At 31.6% G+C, this 22,857-nt stretch overlaps 1 protein-coding gene across 3 annotated transcripts; it reads left to right on the forward strand.

The window, feature by feature from the left end:
• The first annotated feature begins 10,052 nt into the window (after window positions 1-10,052).
• Window positions 10,053-13,692, forward strand: LOC115977797 (TLC domain-containing protein 5-like). 3 transcript variants are annotated; one of them, XM_031099820.1, is made up of 6 exons: window positions 10,053-10,467; window positions 10,675-10,815; window positions 11,036-11,128; window positions 11,500-11,619; window positions 13,011-13,106; window positions 13,220-13,692. In XM_031099820.1, the coding sequence occupies exons 1-6, from the start codon at window positions 10,249-10,251 to the stop codon at window positions 13,322-13,324; spliced, it is 774 nt and encodes a 257-aa protein (XP_030955680.1). In that variant the 5' UTR covers window positions 10,053-10,248; the 3' UTR covers window positions 13,325-13,692. The 3 variants fall into 3 exon arrangements, with proteins under 3 accessions (XP_030955680.1, XP_030955681.1, XP_030955682.1); XM_031099821.1 differs by lacking the exon at window positions 11,036-11,128 and having other exon boundaries at window positions 10,058-10,467; window positions 13,220-13,688; XM_031099822.1 differs by lacking the exons at window positions 11,036-11,128; window positions 11,500-11,619 and having other exon boundaries at window positions 10,058-10,467; window positions 13,220-13,691.
• The last annotated feature ends 9,165 nt before the right edge of the window (window positions 13,693-22,857 follow it).

The raw sequence follows: 22,857 nt of genomic DNA on the forward strand, positions 1-22,857 counted from the left end.
GTTCAAGTAAGCTCAAAAATTACAGACTTAGATGACTATTCAAGCCTCTAAGACTTGCAAAGTTTGAATCTTTTTAAATCCGAGTATGTGCTATAATGGCTATTTTTGGGATACCGGGAGATAGTTTACTAATTTCTCTGAGTTTTTCTTGACAGAACTTTCTCAATGATTCTGTTGTAATTTTCTATTGCTTTCTTCACAATCATTCCTCCTCTTTGCCGGCTGCTTTCCCCCCTTTTTATAGTGTTATTTTAGAATCCCGGAAAAACTTTTGATTCCCCTGTTTTACCCCCTGGGTACCATACCCCGTTTTGTACCCATCGTCTAGAAGGTTGAGCTTTCCCTGTTTCTCATTTTTTCTTCCTTTTGGTGTTGTTTCTTCGAAAGCTTATGATTGACTACTATTTCGGAGTGCACTTGTTTCTGATGTCACGTCCCTTATGGTTCAGCTTTTGGCCGTCCTTTCTTTTTATCTTTTTTTTCTCAAATGGGCGAAATCCCACTCTACTGGTTCGAAAGTTTTTTGCTACTACTTCCCTTTTTATAACCCTTTATTCTGGTTCCCCAAGGTACCATTCATTTGAGAGGTCATTCTAGACTTTCTTCTTTTTCTTGCTGGATCTCTGGTACCTGAGAAGGACGTATCTACCCTTTGTTTCTTGTGTTCTCTTGGCTTTTCCTTTGAGCTGTCTTAATCCTGTCTTGGCTGTACTACACGCCTCGGGGATCCCCAGATCCTGAGCCTTTGGTAGCCTCTGGGGATCCCGACTCAGTTTTCTTTTTTTATGCTAGTTCTTCTCCAATCTTCCAATCTGGGCTTCTTTTCTTTTTCTTCTCTCTTTTCTCATAGGCTTTAGGGCTTATCTTTTTTATGGTTTTTTGGGCTTCAAGCCTTTTGGGCTTACCACCTCTTTTCATTTTCTATGGCCCCTTGTGTTATTTCTTTGGGCCTGGGTGTTGTGATTTTTTTGGACCTCAACAAAGGTCTAAATCAGAAATCACTAAAGGCTTTATTAAAAAAAAAAAAAAAAATCACTAAAGGGCCTAAAGCAAACTTAAAGATAGCAATGCCTCAGTCCCTCACTTTCAGAGCAACGTCACTTGAGCCTCCAACCAACAGACGGGGATTGGATCGGTCACGTCGTCGGAGAATCTCCAGATTGGATCGGATCGACCCAGTCCAGATCGTCGTGGTCACTTTCTCGCCCCTCCACGTTGCTTGTCGCTAACCCTCATCGGAGGATGGAGATCGGCAGATCTCTCGTCGCTTCGTCACTACCTCAGCCTTCAGGCCTCCCTACTCGGCTGCTCCAGTGCTCCCTCCCTCAAGGTATTTCATTTTACTAAGCTAACTTGAAACTTCTCTCTCTTTTTCTCTTTGACTCTCTCTCAGTCTCTCAGTCTCTTTCTCTATCAGAACTAAAATGAATGAAACTCTCTCTCTCTCTCTCTCTTTATTCTTTAATAAGACTAATTCTCTCTCTTATGAAATGAATGAAACGCTCTCTATTTGTGATTGGCCGAACTTTAGCTTTATTAATTTTTTTTTCCTGTTTTTGACTTTTTGAATTTGGCTTTATCAATTTATCTTATCCATTGGTGTTGGTGTGTGTAGTGTGTTGGTGTTGGTGAGATATTAATTGTCTTTTAGTGTAATGTGTGATTGTGAAATTTTCTGATTGGCAGGGGGTATTAGGCATAAGGCGTGCTGGTGTGTTGAGTGGGGTGGGGGCAGATGGGCACATGGCGCCGGGCTGCACATTCCACTACTTTAGTGCTTTAATTATTGTGCTGCACATGGGATGTGTAATGTGCACATCAGTGGCTCTTTTAGTATAATGTGCACATGGAGCTAAACAATATAACAAATTAAAGCAGTAAAATTAATGACAAACAAATTAAAGCAATATAGTTTATTGTTAGGCTAAACAACAATAATTAAAGCAGTATAAATAATTAATCAATACATTATAAAAGACAAACAAATTAAATTATGTTAAGCTAAACAACAATTAATAATTTAATAATTAATGAAACAACAATACAACAAATTATAATTTATAAAAGACAAACAAATTTATGAAACAACTAAACAATAAACTATAAGTTCATTTGAAATATTATTCAGCAAAAAAACTAAACAATAATAATTAATAATTTTATTAATATTTCAAATGAACTTATAGTTTATTGTTAGGTACCTTTGTTCATTTCATTTCATTTTTTTTTTCCTTTTGAGGTTTTTTGGTGTACAAAATGCAAATTTGTTTTGATTTTAAGAATTTTTTTTTTTTTTTTTTAAGAACAAACTTCATACTGGCCAAATCTTGAATTTCGGCCGGTATTTACCTAAACGTTCCGAAACATCCGAAATAGACCGAAATTACCTGAAATTTTTTCAAAGTGGAATAGGAACATCTTGGACAAAATTCCTGGAGTCGCCACTGGTAGGTAGTTGTGTTTTTGTACTTGCATCTTATTTCTTAAGGCAGTTGAGTAGTTATTTTCACTGTTCTAGTTGATACTTTGCATTTATCCTCATAATCGACATAGAGTTATTATCATAGTTACCCTCGATATAAGATAACCAACCTTAATAAAAATATAGTCCTTTTCGTTAAGGTAGAGCAGACCTGTAATCTATAGGAATGAAGTCAAATTACAAAATTGTAGGTTTATTATATAGATAACCAGTGTGTTTTGTGACCAAATTGACTCTTGAATAAAACCTTAGAACAATTCTTCAATCCTCCATATGATCTCTTCTAGAAAGGCAAGCAACAAAATGTTTTATTTAATAACATTCTCGATAGAGTCGAATTTAGTTTAATAATTTTAAACAAGCAATTATAAAAGATAACTAAAATAGACCTATCATCGTATTCTATTACTATATCAAAAATCATTTTCAGCTCTAGTTCAAAGGATAAGATTAAGGACAAAACTTACTTCTTCATCTTGTATCCTGTTTGAAGAGAATACAATGCACATGTGTGCACTAAGACAAGTTGTACCTCCAAGCCTTACTCAACCAAATTAGCCTAATAAATGGACAACTACCTCTGAGGGTTTTATTTATTTGTTTATTACTTTTTGTAGTGGGACTATCTTTGAGGTTCATTGTATACATATACAATGCCTAGAAATTATTCACTCATTAGAAGGGGTAAATAATTTCTTTTCTTACTATGTATGTCATTTCTCATAATGATAACTTTTTATTATCGTATTAACTAAACAATTAAGATATTAATTGATTTTTTGGATAATCTCAACAATAAAAAACTTTAATTAGACATTAAAATTACATGATTATAGCTTTTGCCAGCACATTGGAACAAGATTCCTTTGAAAAACTTGGATTTTTTCCTTTCTTCTTGGATAAAGTGGCCGATGCTTTTTTTTTTCTTGATAAGTTTTTATTTGATGTGACCAATTCTTGAACCCTACATTGAAAACTAGTCTACAATTTTTTGTCACAACTATTATGCGGTAAACTGTGAATAATTATCTATTACTTACACATAAATTTATTATTTTTTCTTCATTATTTGTATTCTACCATTACCAGATCACCGTTGTGGCATAAAGTTGTGTAATACTTTGTAGTACTAATTTTTTTTTTTTCTACATTGAGGTGTAGAGTATAAAATTATAATAGCATCTATCAAATCCGAATTCCTTTCAAATATTGCTTTTTCTTTTTTATTAAAATATAGTTTTAACTAATAAGTCTCAAACTTGTTTTCCCTGACAACCAAAGCAACCAAAAAAAAAAAAAAAAAAAAGATTTCCCCATTGAACGAGAGAATCGAATAATAGCAAAAGCTTTTAATTCGCCCAACCGCTGTGCAAAGCACCGTGCAATTCACCCAAGTCTCGTGCAATTGTCGGTGTTAACTGTCAGATCCTTTACCCACGTGTTCATTAAAAAAAAAGGATCCTCTACCTATCTGGACACGAAAAGGATCGATGATATCAATGTTCAGACTTCAGTGTTCAGCTAACCCTGTCTATTTATTTAAGTTATTGTACTAACCACAATAGCTCTCCGGTGTCCTCAGGTACCCGCACTGAAAGGACCATTTACGACTACGTACAAAGAATTAAAGAACGATACGAAAAAATATATATATATTTTTCACTTTTTGAAATTTTCTAAAATGGATACTCATTATTAAATAATTTTTTTTTTTTTTTTATTAGAAACAAACAAACAAACACTACGGAGAAAGAGAAAGAAGAAAATACATTCTAACACAAACTTACAAAGGCATATCACAAAGATGATTAAAAAATCATGGTAATATTTAAAAGAGAATGGAGCAAGTTATACTTATACTATACATAGTACACTCTTTTAAACAATGTAGGACAACAATTCAACATAAATGACATTAATTGGTTAAATTATTAACAAACACTAATCGGTTAGATTATTAACAAAAATAAACAGGAGAGTCAATATGAAAATTAAATTAAATATAAATGGCCAAAATAAGACTTTTGATATATAAATTCTAAACGAAAACATCTAAACTTTTAGGGCCAATGTTTTTTTTAATAATTCAATATTACAATAGAGAGGAATAATTTAAATCCTAAATATCTTTAAAAACTAAGAAATACTGGCTAGTTAAAACTTAAACTACAAGATTCTTAACAAAAATAAGGAAAAGTTAACTGATGCTTTAAGAATATTTGTTTAGAAAATTTTTTTAGAAACTTCTTTTGAGAAAAGAAAAAAGTAATTATTTTTTAACGGTTTTTAATATTTTTCATAGAAGTAGTGTCAAAACTTTCTTAAAATAGTTGGAAAATGTTAACAGACACTATAATGTGCTCATTAAGAATGAGTTATTGTGGGGCCCGGTTAATTAAAAATTGGTAAAAATTGATGTGGGAACTAAAAATATTATTGAAGTGATAAGTAGAATTCAAAAAGTTAGTTTCTCTAGCTCCACACACACCTATAAAGCTAGTTAATAATTTTTTTTGATAGGTGTAGTGGGCCTTTTTGATTAAATCGGGCTGGGCTGCCTCCTGCGGTACTGAGCCCAAATATTTTGAGTAAGGAAATAGAGACCGGTCCAACTGCAACTCAATTTGGTCCGACTTGTGCGCAAATTATACCTCGTTTGCCAAGAGCACGCTTACGGCGGACAGAACTGTTTTAGATGAGTCGTGGCAGGTAGATATGATAATAATAAGATAAAAGAAAGTATTTTGACTTCTTAATTGAAGTGAATAGATAATCCTTAACTAAGAAAAGATAATCACAGTTTAATGACAATTACTTTTATAAAAAAAATAAGGGAATAAGTGGGTAGTATATGGGTTAATCAAAAGAAGAAAGAAATTAGATCAAGTCTGATTTGCAGGACCAAAACCAGAGAGGGAAGAATGCCTTTTCTCAAAGTGAATAATCTCCTAGGGAAATCCTGCTGTGGAAATTAATCACTTTGAGGGAAACGGACCAGAATGATTGGTGCATAAGAGAACCCTTTGTTTCCGGCAGAAAGCAGGACTTTGAGAGGGAGAAAAGGAATTAACCTATTGGTGCATGCATGCCACTCTAACTCTCTATCTTTTTCTTTCCTTTTCTTCTAATATTCTCCTTTTTTATTTTTTTTTCTTTCTTCCTCTTTTTCTTAATACTTGTTTCCTATTTCCTGGTTTTCAAATTCTTAATACCGTGGTGCTTATGTCGTTGTCCCCTATACACGGCAAGGGCCTCTTATAGTGCTTACCATGACCGGTTTTTACTATTTTAACCCTTAACCACCTTTGTCTGGTTTAGGTGTACCTGCTGACCACCATTGGTCCGTCTGTATGTCACTCCCCATCACCAAACAAAAGAAAACTATTTTGTTTGTTTGTCTACCGTGGCACCCTTCCCTGCTATGGTGTGGGTGTCTTCTCTCTCTCTATCCTTCATGGCATGCACCTAGTGATTCTAACTCAGTTTTACCTCTTTTGGGTGGTATGTCATCCCAGCAGGACACTTTCCCCAAAAGAGCCCGAACAGGAACCTCAAAATAAGTTTTTCCCCTCTCCCCACCGCCAAACCATGCCCTCTTACCTCTGACCCATGACCTCACCATGTCCTGTATTGATTTGGTACAAGCTGGTGAGGTCTGGGCCTTACGCATGCCTCTCTTCCATGTATGTCCAAAATCTGCCTGCTGCTCATGCGTTTGTCGTGGTTGGCTTGTACAGTCTGCCGTCCGTTTTTGACTATTTTCTTATTCTCCTTTCCTTTATGGCTTGTCCCACTTAGGGGCTGGGCCTTGCTTGACGATGGGCTTTGTCTTTCTTTAGCTCACCTTTTTTCCTGCTACCATTTCCTGCCATACCATTCTATCATTCCTGCTACGAAATTGTTTGCCTTAATCCTGCTGGGCCTCTTTGGGCCTGTCGTTTATTCTTCTCCCAATGGCCCAGTACAACCATTGGTTCTTTTATTACATCACTAGTGAACTCCTGTGTCCCATTTGTTTTCTCTTGGACGTCCCTAACTCATTTGTTTTCTTTGGGCTTCCTTGGCCCTTTTCTTGACTTTGTATTCCCATGGGCTTTTACTGAGTTCTTTGGGTTTCCCCGGCCCAATTGCATTATCCCTCATCGTTGGGGCTCATGGGCTTTCCATTAGCCCCTTACTTTCTTTACTTTTATTACTTTGAGCCTGCCGTGGCCCATTCTCTCTTTTTCACATCATATATTGCCCATTGATTACTTTTCTCTTTTTGCGGGCTTCTTTAAGCTCATTTACCCCCTCAAGGCCCATTTGTTTGTCTCATGAGCCTGTGATCCATTATTCCTGCAGCTTGAACTTAATGAGTTTTCTATCCATTTACCAACTCTTTCTTGTCCGCGTTGCTGGGCTTCTCCTTTCCACTTGGGCTTCCAAAATGGCCATCAGCAATAGGAAGCTAGTAAAAAATTTGACATAAAACAATTTCTTAATACGACCGTAAATATAATCTAAAATGGTTTATTAACAATTACCTTAAACCTTCATTTAGGAGGAGAGAATAAAAAGAATAATTTTAAAATATTATTCCCTTCTCTTATTTTGGAGTTTTAATGAATGGAATGGAACTGGTAGGAAGGAACATTCATTCCTCTCTATTCCATTAAAATTTTAAATTTTCATTTTCCTAAAATTGGGAGGAATAGGAGGGAATAAAATTAGATTTAATGAATTTTTTACTAAAACTCCCAAAATACTCCTATATATTCAACCATCTATTTTAAAATAAGGGTTGAATAGTAATATTGTCATAAAATGATTCTATTTCATTCTCTCTAACCCTATGTTACTTCCAAACAAAATTACTTAGAATTCATTCATTTCCATTCATTTATTTTAAAATATCTAATCAAGATTATTTAATTTCATTTCATTCATTTTCCTTGTTTAAGGGTGTGTTTGTTTTGAGGTTAAATAGAGTGGATGAAAAATTTTGGAGAGGAAATGGGAAGGAAAACTTTTTTAGAGTGTGTTTGGTTGGGTGGGGAAGAAGGAAAATAAATGGTGGGGCCCGGGTGTTTTCTCTTGAGCTCACCAAAAAGTTTTCTCTCCAAAATGAGGAGAAATTAAAGAGAGAAAATGAGACTGCTTAATGGATGAAAATGCCTATGTGCACTTGCAAATGGGCTATGTCCACGTCAGTAGCCTTTACTTATTTTCTTTCTTCTTCTTCGTTTTGTCTAGTTGCTTTGTTTACTCTTTTTTTTTTCTCCTTCTTTTCATCTAGTTGCTTTGTTTACTCCCCCCCCCCCCCCTCATCCATTTGCACATACACAATTTGTTTCTAAATAAATATGTTACTTTTTTGTTTTATTTAATGAGGACATAATTGAGTGATTGCTTCTTTTTTTTTGGGTTGTTTGTCACTTTTTTGTTTTAATTAAGCATCATTTTTTTAATAAGGGTATATGAAAAAATTTATGTAACTCACTTTTTCCATTCTTTCATTTTTTTCACTTCTAATCAAACAATAATGAGGGAAATTAAAATCTTTTATTTCTTTTCACTTTTCTATCCTCCTACCATTTTTTATTCTCCTACTTTTCCACCCTTCTAACCAAATGAGCCCTAAATACATTCCATTCAATTCCCTTATAATTATTTTATTCTATTTCATTCTCTTATAAACCCTCAAATGAAGTTGAAGAGTATTTGCTAACAAGACTAAGTAAAATATACATTTAATCAAACAAACAAACAATAAATATAAATATATATATATACATATATATACATATATATATATATACATATATATACATATATATATATACATATATATTTTAAATGAACAATACCTCAGAACTGCCACCACAAATATAGAGCAGTAAATATCCTTGTAAAAGACTCTAAATGAACGATACCTCAGAACTGCCACCACAAATATAGAGCAGTAAATATCCTTGTAAAAGACTCTATATATATATATATATATATATATATATATATATATTTTAAATGAACGATACCTCAGAACTGCCACCACAAATATAGAGCAGTAAATATCCTTGTAAAAGACTCTATATATATATATATATATATATATTTTAAATGAACAATACCTCAGAACTGCCACCACAAATATAGAGCAGTAAATATCCTTGTAAAAGACTCCTCGAAGTTACACAAACTACCGTACTGTCTTTAAGGAATTGGTAAGGATGGAGGAAAATTATTAAATATTTCAGAAGTATTATAAATACGTATTTTTTTCCTCTTACATGAATTATGGGTCTACTATTAATTTAATTAGTAGAACCTACAGTTATATGAGAAGATGGAGTACACATTTATGATACTCCGAAAGTACCCAATAATTACTAAACTAAAATGATTTAACCTGATCCCCCCAAAAAGAAAATGTGAGGCGTTATCATAAGTTTATTTTGCTAGAATATTTAGTTTATTAAGTAAAAGTATAATTGTATTGTGAAAAATATCATTCGAAAATAAATTCAACCAAACAGGTCTTGGAAACGTCAGGACTTTGAAAGGTCATTGTTGAGAGCTCAAATACTCTCCCACCTTGCTAACTGGAAATAACGAAGACAAATGAAATGGAAAACTTTAGGATTGTCTTCCCAATGGTCTTCTATTAAAAAAAAAAAAAAAAACAACAACAACAACAACAACAACTAGGTGTGACTTGATGGTGGAAGTCTTTGAATTACTTCACTTGATGAGCCCGTGTAGGGACAAAACCATCCTTGGACTAGTGGGGGCAATGGACCCCTATTTTTTTTTTAAAATATTATTATATATGTGTACTAATTTTAGTAATTTTGTTCTATAAAATTATATTTTTTTTCACTTTAACAATATCATTGATTATTTTAAAAGTAATGCTATATTCACAAACTTTTTGTAATATTTTTATAAACTGTTTTGGTAATAAATTTTTATTGGTTCGCATATGGGCACATCACTCACATCATTTTTTTACTAGTAACCACTTATTACATCAGTAATTTATAAAAAAAAAAAAAAAAAAAAAAAAAAAAATTGTAGCATTACAATTTCATCATTTTAGTGACCATAAAATTTTTTATATATCTAAAATTTAAAACAAAATATACAAGTCCCAAAAAAAAAAAAATGCTTAACAACAAAAATTAACAATAAAACTAAAAACAAAATTAAGCTCAATTAACTAATTTTATCCAAAATAAATAACCTTGCCATTTAAAAAATTTTAAACAAAAATAATTTTCTTCTTACACACACAAAAAAAAAAAAAAAAAACTTTGCAGCTAAGTAGCAAAATCAGAAGTTGAAGCTACTACATACAATGAATAGTAAAACCGCCTCCCTAACTCAAAGTTTTGGCTCTGTCCCTGTCTCGGTGAGGCATGTGATATTACCCATTACAGTCATGTGACGTTGAGTCCAGCCTATAAACCTAAACCCTTTTTTTTTTTCATTTGGAAAAAAAGAAAAAAAAAAAAAGAAAAAGAAAGAAGAAAAGTCTTCCCAATAGCTTTAGGTTTTAAATTAGACCATTAATACATCATAAATTATACAGCCAACCTAGTAGTACAGCATAAATCAAATTGCGAGGAATCATTTATGTTCAACGAGTAGTAAAACAAAAAAACTATACCCATTATATTTTGTGCAATCGCATTCGATTGAAACCAATTGACTTCTTTGTTTTTTTCTGACATATTTTGAGGATATCCTCATTTGAAGCCAAATTCTGTTAAGAGGAGTACAAAATGGAAGACAATATTATGAATTTAGTTGTGGTTGGAGTCATTTCATGGTCAACAATTTTTCTGTTGACAAGGAGGGTCTTCCCCAAGCTTTCATTTGATTTCTCCAACCGAGTTGTTTCAACGATTCATGCAACTTTAGCTGTGATATTGGCCTCTCTCACTGTTCAAGATTGGAGGTGCCCAGTTTGTCCCTTGGCTTCAAAATCTTCCCCAAAGCAGGTATTTTATCTAACGTGTTTGTTTCCATTGTTTATGGCGTTGTGTTCTTTGAAATCTTTTGGAACTTTTCACACTTAAGTGACTCTCTGTTTGAGGTCTTGAACAAATTCTAACAAGGGAATTCTGTTGGAGAGCGTAGTTTAAATTTAGTGATTGTTGTGTTTTAGTAACTCTCATATTGATGGTGGGAACTTGATCTCTGAGCAGATGCAAACTCTAGCAATGAGCCTTTCTTATATGATCTATGATATGGTATGTTGCCTCTTTGACAAGCAAGTCAAATTGGACAATTCGATCCATCATCTAGTTAGCATTGTTGGATTTGGAGCAGGCCTAGCCTATAAGAAGGTATTAATCTTTACATTTTTTTTGTTATCTTGGGCCAATAATTTTGTCTTCCTATGGAGTTTACACGTTTGAAACAAAGGAGATAAAAAAAAAAAAAAAAAATAGTAAAGAAGGTGGTTTGGAATCAATATACTAGTAAAATTTAGTATATTTTAATATTTTTCACTTTTTCTTCTTCTTTCTTCTTTTCTCATCTTTCTTCATCCAAATATGGGTTAAGGTTCACTCGGAAGTTCTTTGGAGAGTTAGGAACCTAACTTGGCATAGAAGTTTTGATTATCAAGATTATCAGCTAATTAAGACAGATCTAAAGGTTAAATTCCTAATTTGAATTTTTTTTTTTAGAGTTACTATTTCAGCCTTCAATTACTGGATAAAGTTTGATATGGTTGATCAACTAAAAAATTGAATTGATTGTGTTAATTTAAACCCTTAAAATCATGTCTGAGTTTCATTTCCATTTAATTTTCACACATAATCAATGGTTGAATTTAATTTATTTTAAAATTTTACACTTTCTATAATAACCTTTAAACTTGTGTTCCATTTGAAATATTAACTAGTTTTGTTAAAATTTAAATGGAGAGGAGATTTAAAGATGAAATTGACCAACGTTGCAAAAAGTTTCTTAGGCTTTTGCATATTTAACCACCAAGTAATGTCACACCTTTCTTTTTTATGTAGTGTGGATCAGAGATGGTTGTTGCATTATGGATAACCGAAATTTCCAGCCCTTTCCTCCACCTAAGGGAGCTTCTCAAAGAGCTTGGTTACAAAGACACCGACCTTAGTTTGGTTGCTGATGTGAGTTCAAATTCTTGGGGGCTCTTACCAACTTTTTTTATAGTTTGTGCTAAGGGTAGAACTTGGTTTTGCAATATTAGTATACATCTAGATTATAGTTTGTGTTTACACAAGGAAATATTCAATGGTAGTGAGTGACGATGATGTGGTTTTACCTTGGTGAGTGAGGTGGTTATCCTGGCATTTGCATTAAGTATTATAAATAGGTTATTAAACACCTAAATTAAGAAAATTAAATTGGACATATGACACATAATTAGATAGCAATCAAAAAATAAATTGGATTTAATTTGGATTCTTATTGTATTTCAACTTTAATATAATATGATATAATGTTGTTAAAGTTTACTTTGAATTTTACATACGACTTCCTAATTATGAGCAAAAAAAAAAAATTTAACAATAGATAATTAGATACTATTGTTCAATATAAGTTGTAATGTATATTTTTCTCAAAATGAAAAATACAATTAACTATAATTTATTTATGTGCACTAACAAATTCTTTACGGTTGTTTGTGTTTTTCTTTAATATATATGCCCTATTTGATATATATATATATATATATATATATATTTTTTTTTTTTTGTGGTTGAAAAATGTACAAAGATTTTATTTTATAAAGTATTAAATGGACCTTAACTTCTGCCCATAAGACACTAATAACATTTGTTAACAAAAGTTTTGATGGTAACATAAGAAAATTCTTAAATACTCCTGAAGTACGGAGAAATTGTGTTCCCTTCTCTCACATTCGTGGTAGACCATACCATGAATTTAATGAGTGGATTCTATTATGAATGCGAGAGAATGAAACACCATTGTCTGTGCTTCGAGAATTCCTTAAAGTTACTCATTCATAAGGGTTTATCATTAACATAATCTTCGTTATGTACCAATCACAACAAATCTATTGATAATTGTGAAAATTTTGTCACTAAATTTATTGAAGCTTCATCCACAAATACAACCAATACGATTTCACCAAAATCCAAGTCCATGTAATATACAATGGATTTTTATTGATGGACTTCAACAACCTAATAAAAAAATGTTCAAATTACTTTTTTTTTTTTTTTAATTGGTGCAGTACATTAAGTTTTCCTATTAAATTCAAACACATTGTTACATTAAATTTGATAATCCTTAGAAAAAAAATTTAGTTTATGTTTTATTGATTAATACAACCATATTTGAATTTAATTGAAAAACTTAATATATTACACCTAAATAACTTCATCTAAGGTTTACCTTTTAAAATTTAAAGTATCCTAGCATCATTCATGAATGAATGCAACCCATCTAAATACACCAATCAAATGCTGTCAAACATCAGTTTTGGAATGGACTATATAAATCAGGGTAATTACTAACTTTGGAATTTGCACAGATTTTGTTTGCAGTAATATTTACATTCGCCAGGATGGGCGGTGGGCCTTATCTCACTTATGTGACTTTGGTTGCTAACAATCCATTTCTCATAAAGGTATGCTACTATGCTCTATATAGCAATGAATATAAATTTAAGTTGTCTGTGAACTTGTTTTGTTTGGTTGTATCTTCTTCTAATAATTAATGTGTGTTCATCGCATTGTTTAGGCAATGGCTTTGGGCTTGCAACTGGTTAGTGCCTTCTGGTTTTACAAAATCGTCTTGATGGTGAGATACAAATTGACAAAGAGGACTAGTACGAAAGTTGCGTAAAACCTATTTGAACCGAGAAATTGAAATGGGCTATAACCAGATATTGTGATCATCAAGAATTCAAAGTCCTGCCTGTGGTCGAACTCGCTGGCCAACCTTATTGCTCAAATCATTTATGTAGATCATAACTGTGAGGTTGCAATTTGATTGATTGTGTGTGTTGTGTAGCTGTGTGATGGGTTCAACATCTGGTATTTATTAGATAAATCTAAACTTTATTAATAACTACAAGAAGCCTCAATTGTTACTAGTCATTTTGAGGTATAATGTAAATATGGCTAGACTAGCCTTTTTCCTTGGGTTGTGCATTTTATTGTATCCCTAGACTTTTTAAATTAGTGCTATTTTTCTTTAGAGAAAAAAAATAGTGCTATTGACATTTTTCACAATTTTCATATAGATTTTATTGTGAAATTTTTATGAAAATGTTGTGCCCATAACAAGGAATTTTTTTTTTTATAAGAGTTGTTACTATTAATAATTAATGAGTATAATAATTACAAAAAGAAAAAGATAAGTCTCAATAAAAATTTATTGCAAATATTTATACAATCGAAACTATTAGGTTTTAAGATAATGAGTGTGTATTCCATTCTAAGAAAAGTTGAAAGAGTATAGAGAAGTTAATAATAATAATAATGATAATAATATATCTTGTCCTTTATGATTATTTATACCTCAAACCACTAGTTTTATAAGTATTAGCCAAAAACTTTTTTTAAAAAAATTTATATAATTTTTACTAAATACTCTATCTAAAAAAAAAATTAATTTCATACAACACTTTTTAAAACCGTCACTTTTTTAAAAAGCCGAGCTTAAAAATGCTAACCAAACTAAACCGTAGTTCATTCCGTTCTAAGTCAAACATTAACGCTTTTAACTGCCCCTAACACTGTGTTTGGTACCTTTAAGAAGCATGGGCTAAGGTCACCTTGAATCTAGGTTGGCCCAATATTGGCCCATTTTGGCTGATAACCAATCTAAAACTCCTTTTTGGTTCATGGGTTGTATTAGTATTAGCCCAGCGTAATGTATTCCATTGTTCATACATTCATTAAGCTCAGTCATTTATTTGATTTTTCTTGGTTGGATGCTTTGGTTGAATAATATGATATATTGAAAATCCTAAGATCGGCAATAGAGGGCTGTAGATCAAGTTGTCAACTGATCCCCTCCTCTATTTTTAAGGAGTATTCAATTATTCATTCAGAAAAAAAATGTTAACAGAAATGGTACACAAGATATCTTATCCCAAAACTATAATCTAAACTGTTTTTTCAAAACATTTCAGTTGCATATATAAACTGAGTATGTTTTTTTGTTTTTTTTTTTTGAAAGGAAAACTGAGTATGTTCAAAAGGGTATTATTTTTTCTTTTGATTCATAAGTTTTTTCTGATTTTATTGTCTATGCAAATTGTTGTTTTCATTCTTTGTTTAGTAATTAATAAGAAGGACTTCTTAGCATCATAATTAATTGACAAGTGACACCAAGGAGAAACAAGGCGCCTTATAAATATTAGACAATCACAACGGTAATAGTATAACATGCTCAACATGTGATGATGAGATGACAATTTCTCATTAAATCAACCATAAGAGAAGTAAAGTGCACTAGTTATTAGGTTATCATAACAAACCAAAAAAAAAAAAAATCAACATGTGATGATAACTCAAGGTATAAGTGTCATAAAAGATTAAGGATAGAGTTTCATGCATTATAAATAACCATTAAATTTTTTAAAAATCTCAAGTGTAAATAGAGGCTTGTATCCCAAGCAAAAACATATCCCAAAATGTGTTTTTGTTGTTGTTGTTGTTATTTCACTTGTATTTTGTTAGTTTAGCAATATGCGTAGTCTTGTCGAGGTGTTGATGCAAGTAATTATCTCTGTATCTTGTAGGTTCTTCTTAATTAGAGGAATCAAATGAGGCAATGGGTGTTGTGACTCAATTGGCCATTTTTGGTATTTTTAACCAACACATTTAAGATTCAAACTGCTAACCTTATTCTCACTGTTATATTATCACACACACACACACACACACACACACACACACACACACACACACACACATACACACACAGAGTCATGTCCCAAACCCAAGTATAAAGATAGGCACATGACAACTGTTGCACGCTTATAAAGTAAGCACCCTACAAGTGTGCAAGGCCTTCTTAGTCACTAAAATTTATCCTCAAAATTTAAATCAAATAAATCCAAAATACCTCAACAATTTCTTTATGAAATAGATTTCCAATAATTTAATAGGAACAAAATCCAAAACTCATGTACATGATGCCAATTGAACAATAAATATAAAACTATTAGAAGATCATCTAATCCCAAAATCACTAAGCTTCTTTTCCTACTCACAACACAACATCAAAACTCCTAAAACTTGCTATTCTTCACAATCTGAAACTTGAGGGGAAAAATGGGTGAGTTGACAACTCAATAAATAACCAAAATCCTAATAAGTTCTATCAAGCAATAGATTTGTAAAGTAATAAGATGTAATATGAGTCTTCAAAAGTTATAACATACTATGTGTTTTAAAAAAACTGAAGAAGATTCATAGTTTTAAAATAATAAGTTACAAAAATATTACATACTTTAATCTTACAAATATATCATAGATGGTTTAGAAAATAGTCAGTTTTCCATATATCAAAGGCTATAACTTACAATAGGTTCCAAAACACATAAGCAGTTTTAGTGACTCAAAATAGTTCAACTACATCAAACATTGACAAAATCACATATGTAGTTTTAAGGACTCAAAATAGTTCAAAACTTCAAACGTAATTCATATTCTTAACAATCTTATGACTATGGTCACGCTATATCCTTGTGATTGGGCATCAGAGTACCAATGAATAACCTCCATTGGTTTGGTTATCAGAGTACTAATGAATAACCTCTATTGGTTTGGGTATCAGAATACCAATGAATAACCCCCATTGACTAGGTATTAGAGTACCAATGGATAACCCCCATTAGTTTGGGTATCAGAGTACCAATGAATAACCTCCATTGGCTGAGTATTAGAATCAATTTATAGTCAAATTGTCCATAATCATATATATAACATCATAGTTTCTAACAAACATATATCTTATTCAAATACATATATATATATATATATATATATATAATCATATATTCAATATTCAAATATATTTGTGATATTTCTATATTCTTTACTTTAAATCAATATAGCAAAAATAAATAAATAAATAAAAATAAATCTTATATTCAATGATATATATTTGTGGAAATTCTATATTCTTTACTTTGAATCACTATAGCTAAAAATAATTAAATAAAATACCTCATATATTTAGTAATCAGATATATTTGTGATAATTCTTTACTTGAAATCAGTAATACAATAGAAATAAAATTGTAATAACTATAAACAATTTTCAGTAGTTGAAATACGCAAAATAAAACCAATTAGGATAATGTTACTTATCTCAACTAGCCAACCACAAGAACTTCTCTCTGACACTTTCTCTAAAATCCTTAGATTGCACCTAACAATTTACAAGCACCATTTACTCAATAATCATATAATTCAAAGAAGACTTATTAACGGTATCTGACTAAAAGAAAGACTATTAAAAATATTTTATAATTGTTTTTTTATCTCACCCCAAAATTCCATCTAATCATAATATTTTTATTTATTTATTTATATATATATATATTCTGCCATCATTTATGCCTTAAAAGATAAGGCTATAGCACCTAGTAGTAGTATTATGTCCCACTAGAAAAGACAAGGACGTCTGCTAAACTTACTTTACAGCTTTTTTCTTCTTCATTTCTTTTTCTTATTTTTTTCTTTAAGGCTATAGCACCTATTAAAGTTTCTTGTTTTTTTCCCCAATTCCATCAATTCGGACACAGTTTCTTAAACAACCAAACTGTGCAGGGAATTTTTTTTTTTTTACTGAAACTGTGCAGAAAGTTGACCCTTAGAGCATCCACACCAGTTCGTGTAAATTTATCATCTATTTTACATAAAAAAAGTTACTTTTTCTATTTTACACAATCACATTTTTAAAACACCCATATCAGTTCATCTATTTTACAAATCTATTCTAATTAAATAATATTATTTATTATTTTTTTATTATTAGTTATTAAAACAGTTTTTCTCTCTTTCCCTACCTGTTTCTCTCATTTCTCACCCATTCTCTCTTCAGCAAAGTCATCCTTTTCTCTCTCTCAGCTCAGTCATCCTTTTCTCTCTTTCCCTCACTCACTCCCAGCTCGCCAACCCAGCCGATCCAGCTCGCCGCCGCCGCTGCCTCAGCCACCAGTCGAATCGGCCTCCTTTCACTTTCGCCCTCCCTCTCTCCTCCACAACCGACCCTTCGCCTCCCACCTCCAACCGACGACAGCAGTGGACGATCCGGCAGCAACAATGGAAGACCCGACGGTAGCAATGGCAGCAGATCGGGCGGCAGATCCAGCTCCGTTGGTCTGGGTTTTCCGGTGGGTGGGTGTTGTTTTTGGGTTTGGTTTCCTGGTGATTTTTAATTGATTTTGAGTTGGGTTGATTTTTGGGTTTTTGTTGATTTTGGGTTGGGTTGATTTTTGGGTTTCTGTAGATTTTGGGTTGGGTTGATTTTTGAGTTTCTGTTAATTTTGGGATATGAGCAAAAGAATTCGGTGATGAGAATGAGCAAAAGAATATGAGAGGAAGAACTCAAGAGGGAGAGGGAAGCTGAGAGTGAGAGAGGCATTGGTGTGCTCAGTGAGATGAGAGAGAAAAAACGAGCGAAAATGAGTTTCTGTACATATAATACTGTACATATAATATTATTTTAAGTTATAAACGAGCTACAGTGCCCGTGTAAATTTACACGGGTACTGTAGCTCGTCCAAAATTATACACGAGTTTAGATGATTTTACAAAGACTGATGTAGTGTATTTTTTGCTTCAAAATGTGTAAAAATGGTCCAAATGTGTATTTTACACATTTATACACAATTATACAAGAGCTGATGTGAATGCTCTTAGACCCATCACGCCTAAAATAAGTCCAGCTACGCTTATCGCAACGGAGCGTGTGTGTATATATATATATATATATTTGGATTTTTTTAATGTGTGTCTATACACATTTTTGAAAAAAATTTCTTAAAAATTGAAAAAATATTGATAATTTTTTCAATTTTTAAATTTTTTTTCCAAAAATAAATAATTTAGTGTATGTCCTTAGGGTACACATTAACCGGACCTTTTATATATATATATATATATATGAAAATGCTAATAAGTGTCTTGGTTAATAATCTATTTAAAGAAAGTTTTTATGAAAAATGAAAAAAAAAATTAATATTTTGACAGTTTTTTCATTTTCCATAAAAGTGGTATCAAAACTTTCTTAAAATATATTATTAACGAGTGCTCTAAGGGTATTCGTTAGCATGACCCATATAAATATACAAAAAAAATTTGTAGGCAGTAGCGTCCAATTGACCAAAATATAAATCTAAACTTTCTTCCTTAGACCCATCACGTCTAAAATCTACAAGTTCCAGCTACACTTATCGCTACGGAGCGTGTGTGTGTGTATATATATATAAATTTTAAAATGCTGAGCACAGAAAAATTTGTAGGTAGTAGCGTCCAATTGACTGAAATATAAATCTAAACTTTCTTTACTTGCATCATTAAAGCCTGCGTGGTAGATTATCTAAACAACATATTTTCAGTTTTTAAACAATATTATATATATTTTCACACACTTTTTCACCTACACGTATTTCAAAAAATTACAAACAACATTATTTAAATTCCTCTACTAAACAGGTCCTGAAACTTTTGAATAATTAAATAGTTTTACTATTGATCAAAATATCCACATAAAAAAAAAAAAAAAAAACTCTAATTCCAAATAAGCTTAGATTTGACAAGAGAGAGATTCCTTAGGCTCTTACCTTAGTTATGCAGTCAAACCTTCTCTACTTGAGTATTTTGGATAGTCTTCTCTTTCAAAACATCTGTTAGTATACGCTGACTTAAATTAGACTATATATAACTACGGTTTCAACCTTATTTTCTAAGGGCAAAACTTATGTACAGTACCTTAGGTTCTCCTCTTAGATTTAAGCTATGTGTATAAAAAAATACAGCTAAGCAAACGGCGTTACAAGGAATTGCCGTCTCTTTTTTTTATCATTTTCTTTTTCCCTACTTTTTCTCATCTTTTCCCTAACATGCGTGAAAACCAGATAACTTCAAACACTTTCACCCTTATTTTCCCAAGAAACAAACAAATTTCAAACAAAAATTTTGGCTAAAACTTAGCAAATTTCTGGCAAGACCCCTTCACAACCATGCCTTGCATTGATTCCAGCCACCATGTGTGGAGGCAGAGTGGTTTTACTTTTCACCCACATGAAACCCCATTCTTTTATAGAGAACCAGGCAAAGAGAATGAAGAAAACGGCGGGGCATGGCAACTATGGATGGGTTCGTGGTGGTCAGTTGAAAGGAACAACTTTCAATCACTCTCTCTATCATGTTTCCGTTGATCTGGGTTCACTTTATAAATCCATGGCTTGAATTTTTGGTTAATGGCCTTGCCCCTTATTTCCTATGATTAGTTGATCAATAATGAGAAGAAACTTTTTTTGAGAAAGTAAGTGTGGATTGCCATTGCTGGGTAAGTAATAAAGAGGAGAGGGTTTGAATAAAAAGCCAAAGAAATATTAATCTTCAATTGGTGGGACAGATCTGAAATCTTAAAAAGTCAAAGAATAAAAAGCCAAAGAAATATTATAAACCTGATCATGTCTTTGAAGGAGGAGACTTAGCTGCAGAAGTTTGGTGGGGGCAGATCTGAAATCTGAAAGATTGAAACTGGTGGTTCTCCGTAGCAGGCCAGTCAAAAAAAAAAAAAAAAAAAAGCAAGGTGACGGAGCGCTTATGTTTTAACGCCTGTTTGCTTAGCTGTATTTTTTATACACATGGCTTAAATCTAAGAGGGGAACTTAAGGTACTGCACCTAAGGTACTGTACCTAAGTTTTGCCCATTTTCTAAAACCCCCTTAGTAATATTAATTATAAAAATTAACCCCATAAACAAATTTACTTAAATACCCCTCCTTTTATTATTATTTTTTTTTCCGGGTATTACACACATATATATCACAAAAAGTAAATGAAACTAAACCTTGGGATCGCACTTGTTAATGGGAGTGGCACCGACTACTGAGGCACCACTTGAGCCATAGGTTCATTGGTGATAACATTTTTTTAATAAAAAAAATGCTAATCATTTTATTCAATTTCAGAATTTAATTACATTTTCATGCATAAGTCCAAATAGAAGTTTGAGAATTTTGCTAACTAAAATAATATATTTTTGGGGTAGGGTCTCTTTTTTGAATCCTCTAATTTTAACTTATATATAAGACACATGACATTTTAGAAATTTAATGATCGAAAAAAAAACCATACAAAATTAAATAAATGTCAAATGACTCAAATATTCGATTCTCAAAAAAAAAAAAAAAAAAAAAGTCACATATACCACATTGACTAAAAATAAAAGAGATTAGAGATTTCAAAATCATCTCCTTTGTGTTCTTCTTTCTTCTTTCTTTTTATTTTTTATAAAATTTTTTAGAGATACAATAGAAATTCAGCTCAGAACATATGATTAATAAATGATTATTTTTTATTATCAAGCTAAAACACCAATTTACTTTTGGTGCATGAAAAGTGAAAACTTTACTAATACTTTTTTTTGGTAGAAAAAACTTTACTAATTAAGCTAATTACTATAATCACAATATGCTTTTTTAGTTAGATATTAAGGCTCTGTTTGGATAGAACTTATTTTGCTGAAACTGAAAACTGAAAACTGAAAACACTGTAGCAAAATAATTTTTAAATGTGTGAATAGTACCGTAGGACTCATTTTTAATGAAAAAGTTACTGAAAAGTGTAATTTGTGGGTCCTTGAACAATGCATACTTGCACTGTTCACTGCAGAAAGTCAACATTTGCGGTTACTGTTCAATGAACAGTAACCGCAATACTCCAAAACGCGTAAAAAAAGAAAAAAGAAAAAAAAAGGAACAAAAACGCAGGAACAAAACGCAACGCAGCTTATAAGTGAACCCAAACACACATTAAAACTACTTGAACACACGCAAACTCACATTCAATTTTACAATATGTTTATGGGTCAACTTGTGATTAAATTATAATACTTACACACGAGACAATCATGAATACTTATAACAAAATGAATTAAAATGTATCAATCACAAAATAACACTAAAGCATTTTTGTGAATTTGGATATGTGTTTGGGTGTATTTCTAATTTTTTTTTTTTTTTTTTACATCATTTACTTGCAAACTAAAACAAGATTCCTTGGAAAAACTTGAATTTTGTCCTTACATCTTCGATGACTTGGCCAATGCTTGAACCCTACATTGAGGTGTAGTGTATAAATCTAAATGAATACCTTTAGAACATCCAAGCATCATCCAAGATTCCTTCTCGGATGATGAGTTTCTAAACTTGTTTTCCCCGATGAACGAGAGAGTACGAATAATAGCCATAGCTTTTTGTTCGCCCAACGGTCTTAACATAAATGCATTGATATTAATTACTAGTGTACCTCAATCATTGGCCGGCATTGAGTATCAGTCGATCTACCACCACAAATTAAAAAAAAAAAAAAATCGATAATATTAATGTACCCGATTGTTGGTCTGTTCATGAGCTAGTTTTTTTATTTTTTTTTAAATTTTTTTTTTTTTTCTGAAGTTCACGAGCTAGTCTTCTCTCTCTCTCTCTCTCTTCCCTTTTTTTTGAAGGCATAATTATCATTCTAACTAATAAACATAATAGCTTTTCTAAAAAAATAATAATAGTTCTCTCCACTCTCCAGTGCCCTCTAGGACCTGCACTGAAAAGACCTTAAGATCCGTGATTGTTTTCTTTTTGATCTTTTACCTTTCAAAATCTTCAACATTAATTTATGTTTGATTCTATTTTTATATTAGCTATGTTGTCTATTTTAGTTTGTAATATGTGCATTGTTATATGCCACTCAAGTTACATTTAGTGTTTTTAAGTCATGCTACAGTATTTTTTTTATTTTATTTTTTATTTCATTCAATTTTAATAAATTCATTGTTGGATTACATTATATCTTCATTTACTTTCTAAGCTTGCAAAATTTCAAGACGTTCAAATATTAATAACTATTGTATCAATCAAATATTTAAAGTTCAAGTTTTTGTAATTTAAAATGATGCATCAAATAGATTTATGGATCAAATCATATACTATATAATAAAAGTTGGACTTAGAAGCCGTGGTTGCGCCAAATGGTTTCACCAAACTGCAGAAATTTTTTTAGATTTTTAAATTTTTCAATAAATTCATTCACTTAAGTTTTTAGATAAAAACAAAATGTTTTTGATCTTTATCAACTTATTTGGATCAAGTAACAATAAGTGTTCTAATGAACTTTTTTTTCTTTTTC

The sequence above is a fragment of the Quercus lobata genome, chromosome 2 (assembly GCF_001633185.2).
Source record: "Quercus lobata isolate SW786 chromosome 2, ValleyOak3.0 Primary Assembly, whole genome shotgun sequence".
NCBI lineage: Eukaryota > Viridiplantae > Streptophyta > Magnoliopsida > Fagales > Fagaceae > Quercus > Quercus lobata.

What these genes read in the sequence shown, in the direction of transcription:
- LOC115977797 (XM_031099820.1), top strand. Translation starts at nt 10,249, where the DNA reads ATGGAAGACAATATTATGAATTTAGTTGTGGTTGGAGTCATTTCATGG. An exon ending in ACCTTAGTTTGGTTGCTGAT is followed by an intron (nt 11,620 to 13,010) that starts GTGAGTTCAAAT and finishes GAATTTGCACAG; the next exon opens with ATTTTGTTTGCAGTAATATT. An exon ending in ACAATCCATTTCTCATAAAG is followed by an intron (nt 13,107 to 13,219) that starts GTATGCTACTAT and finishes CGCATTGTTTAG; the next exon opens with GCAATGGCTTTGGGCTTGCA.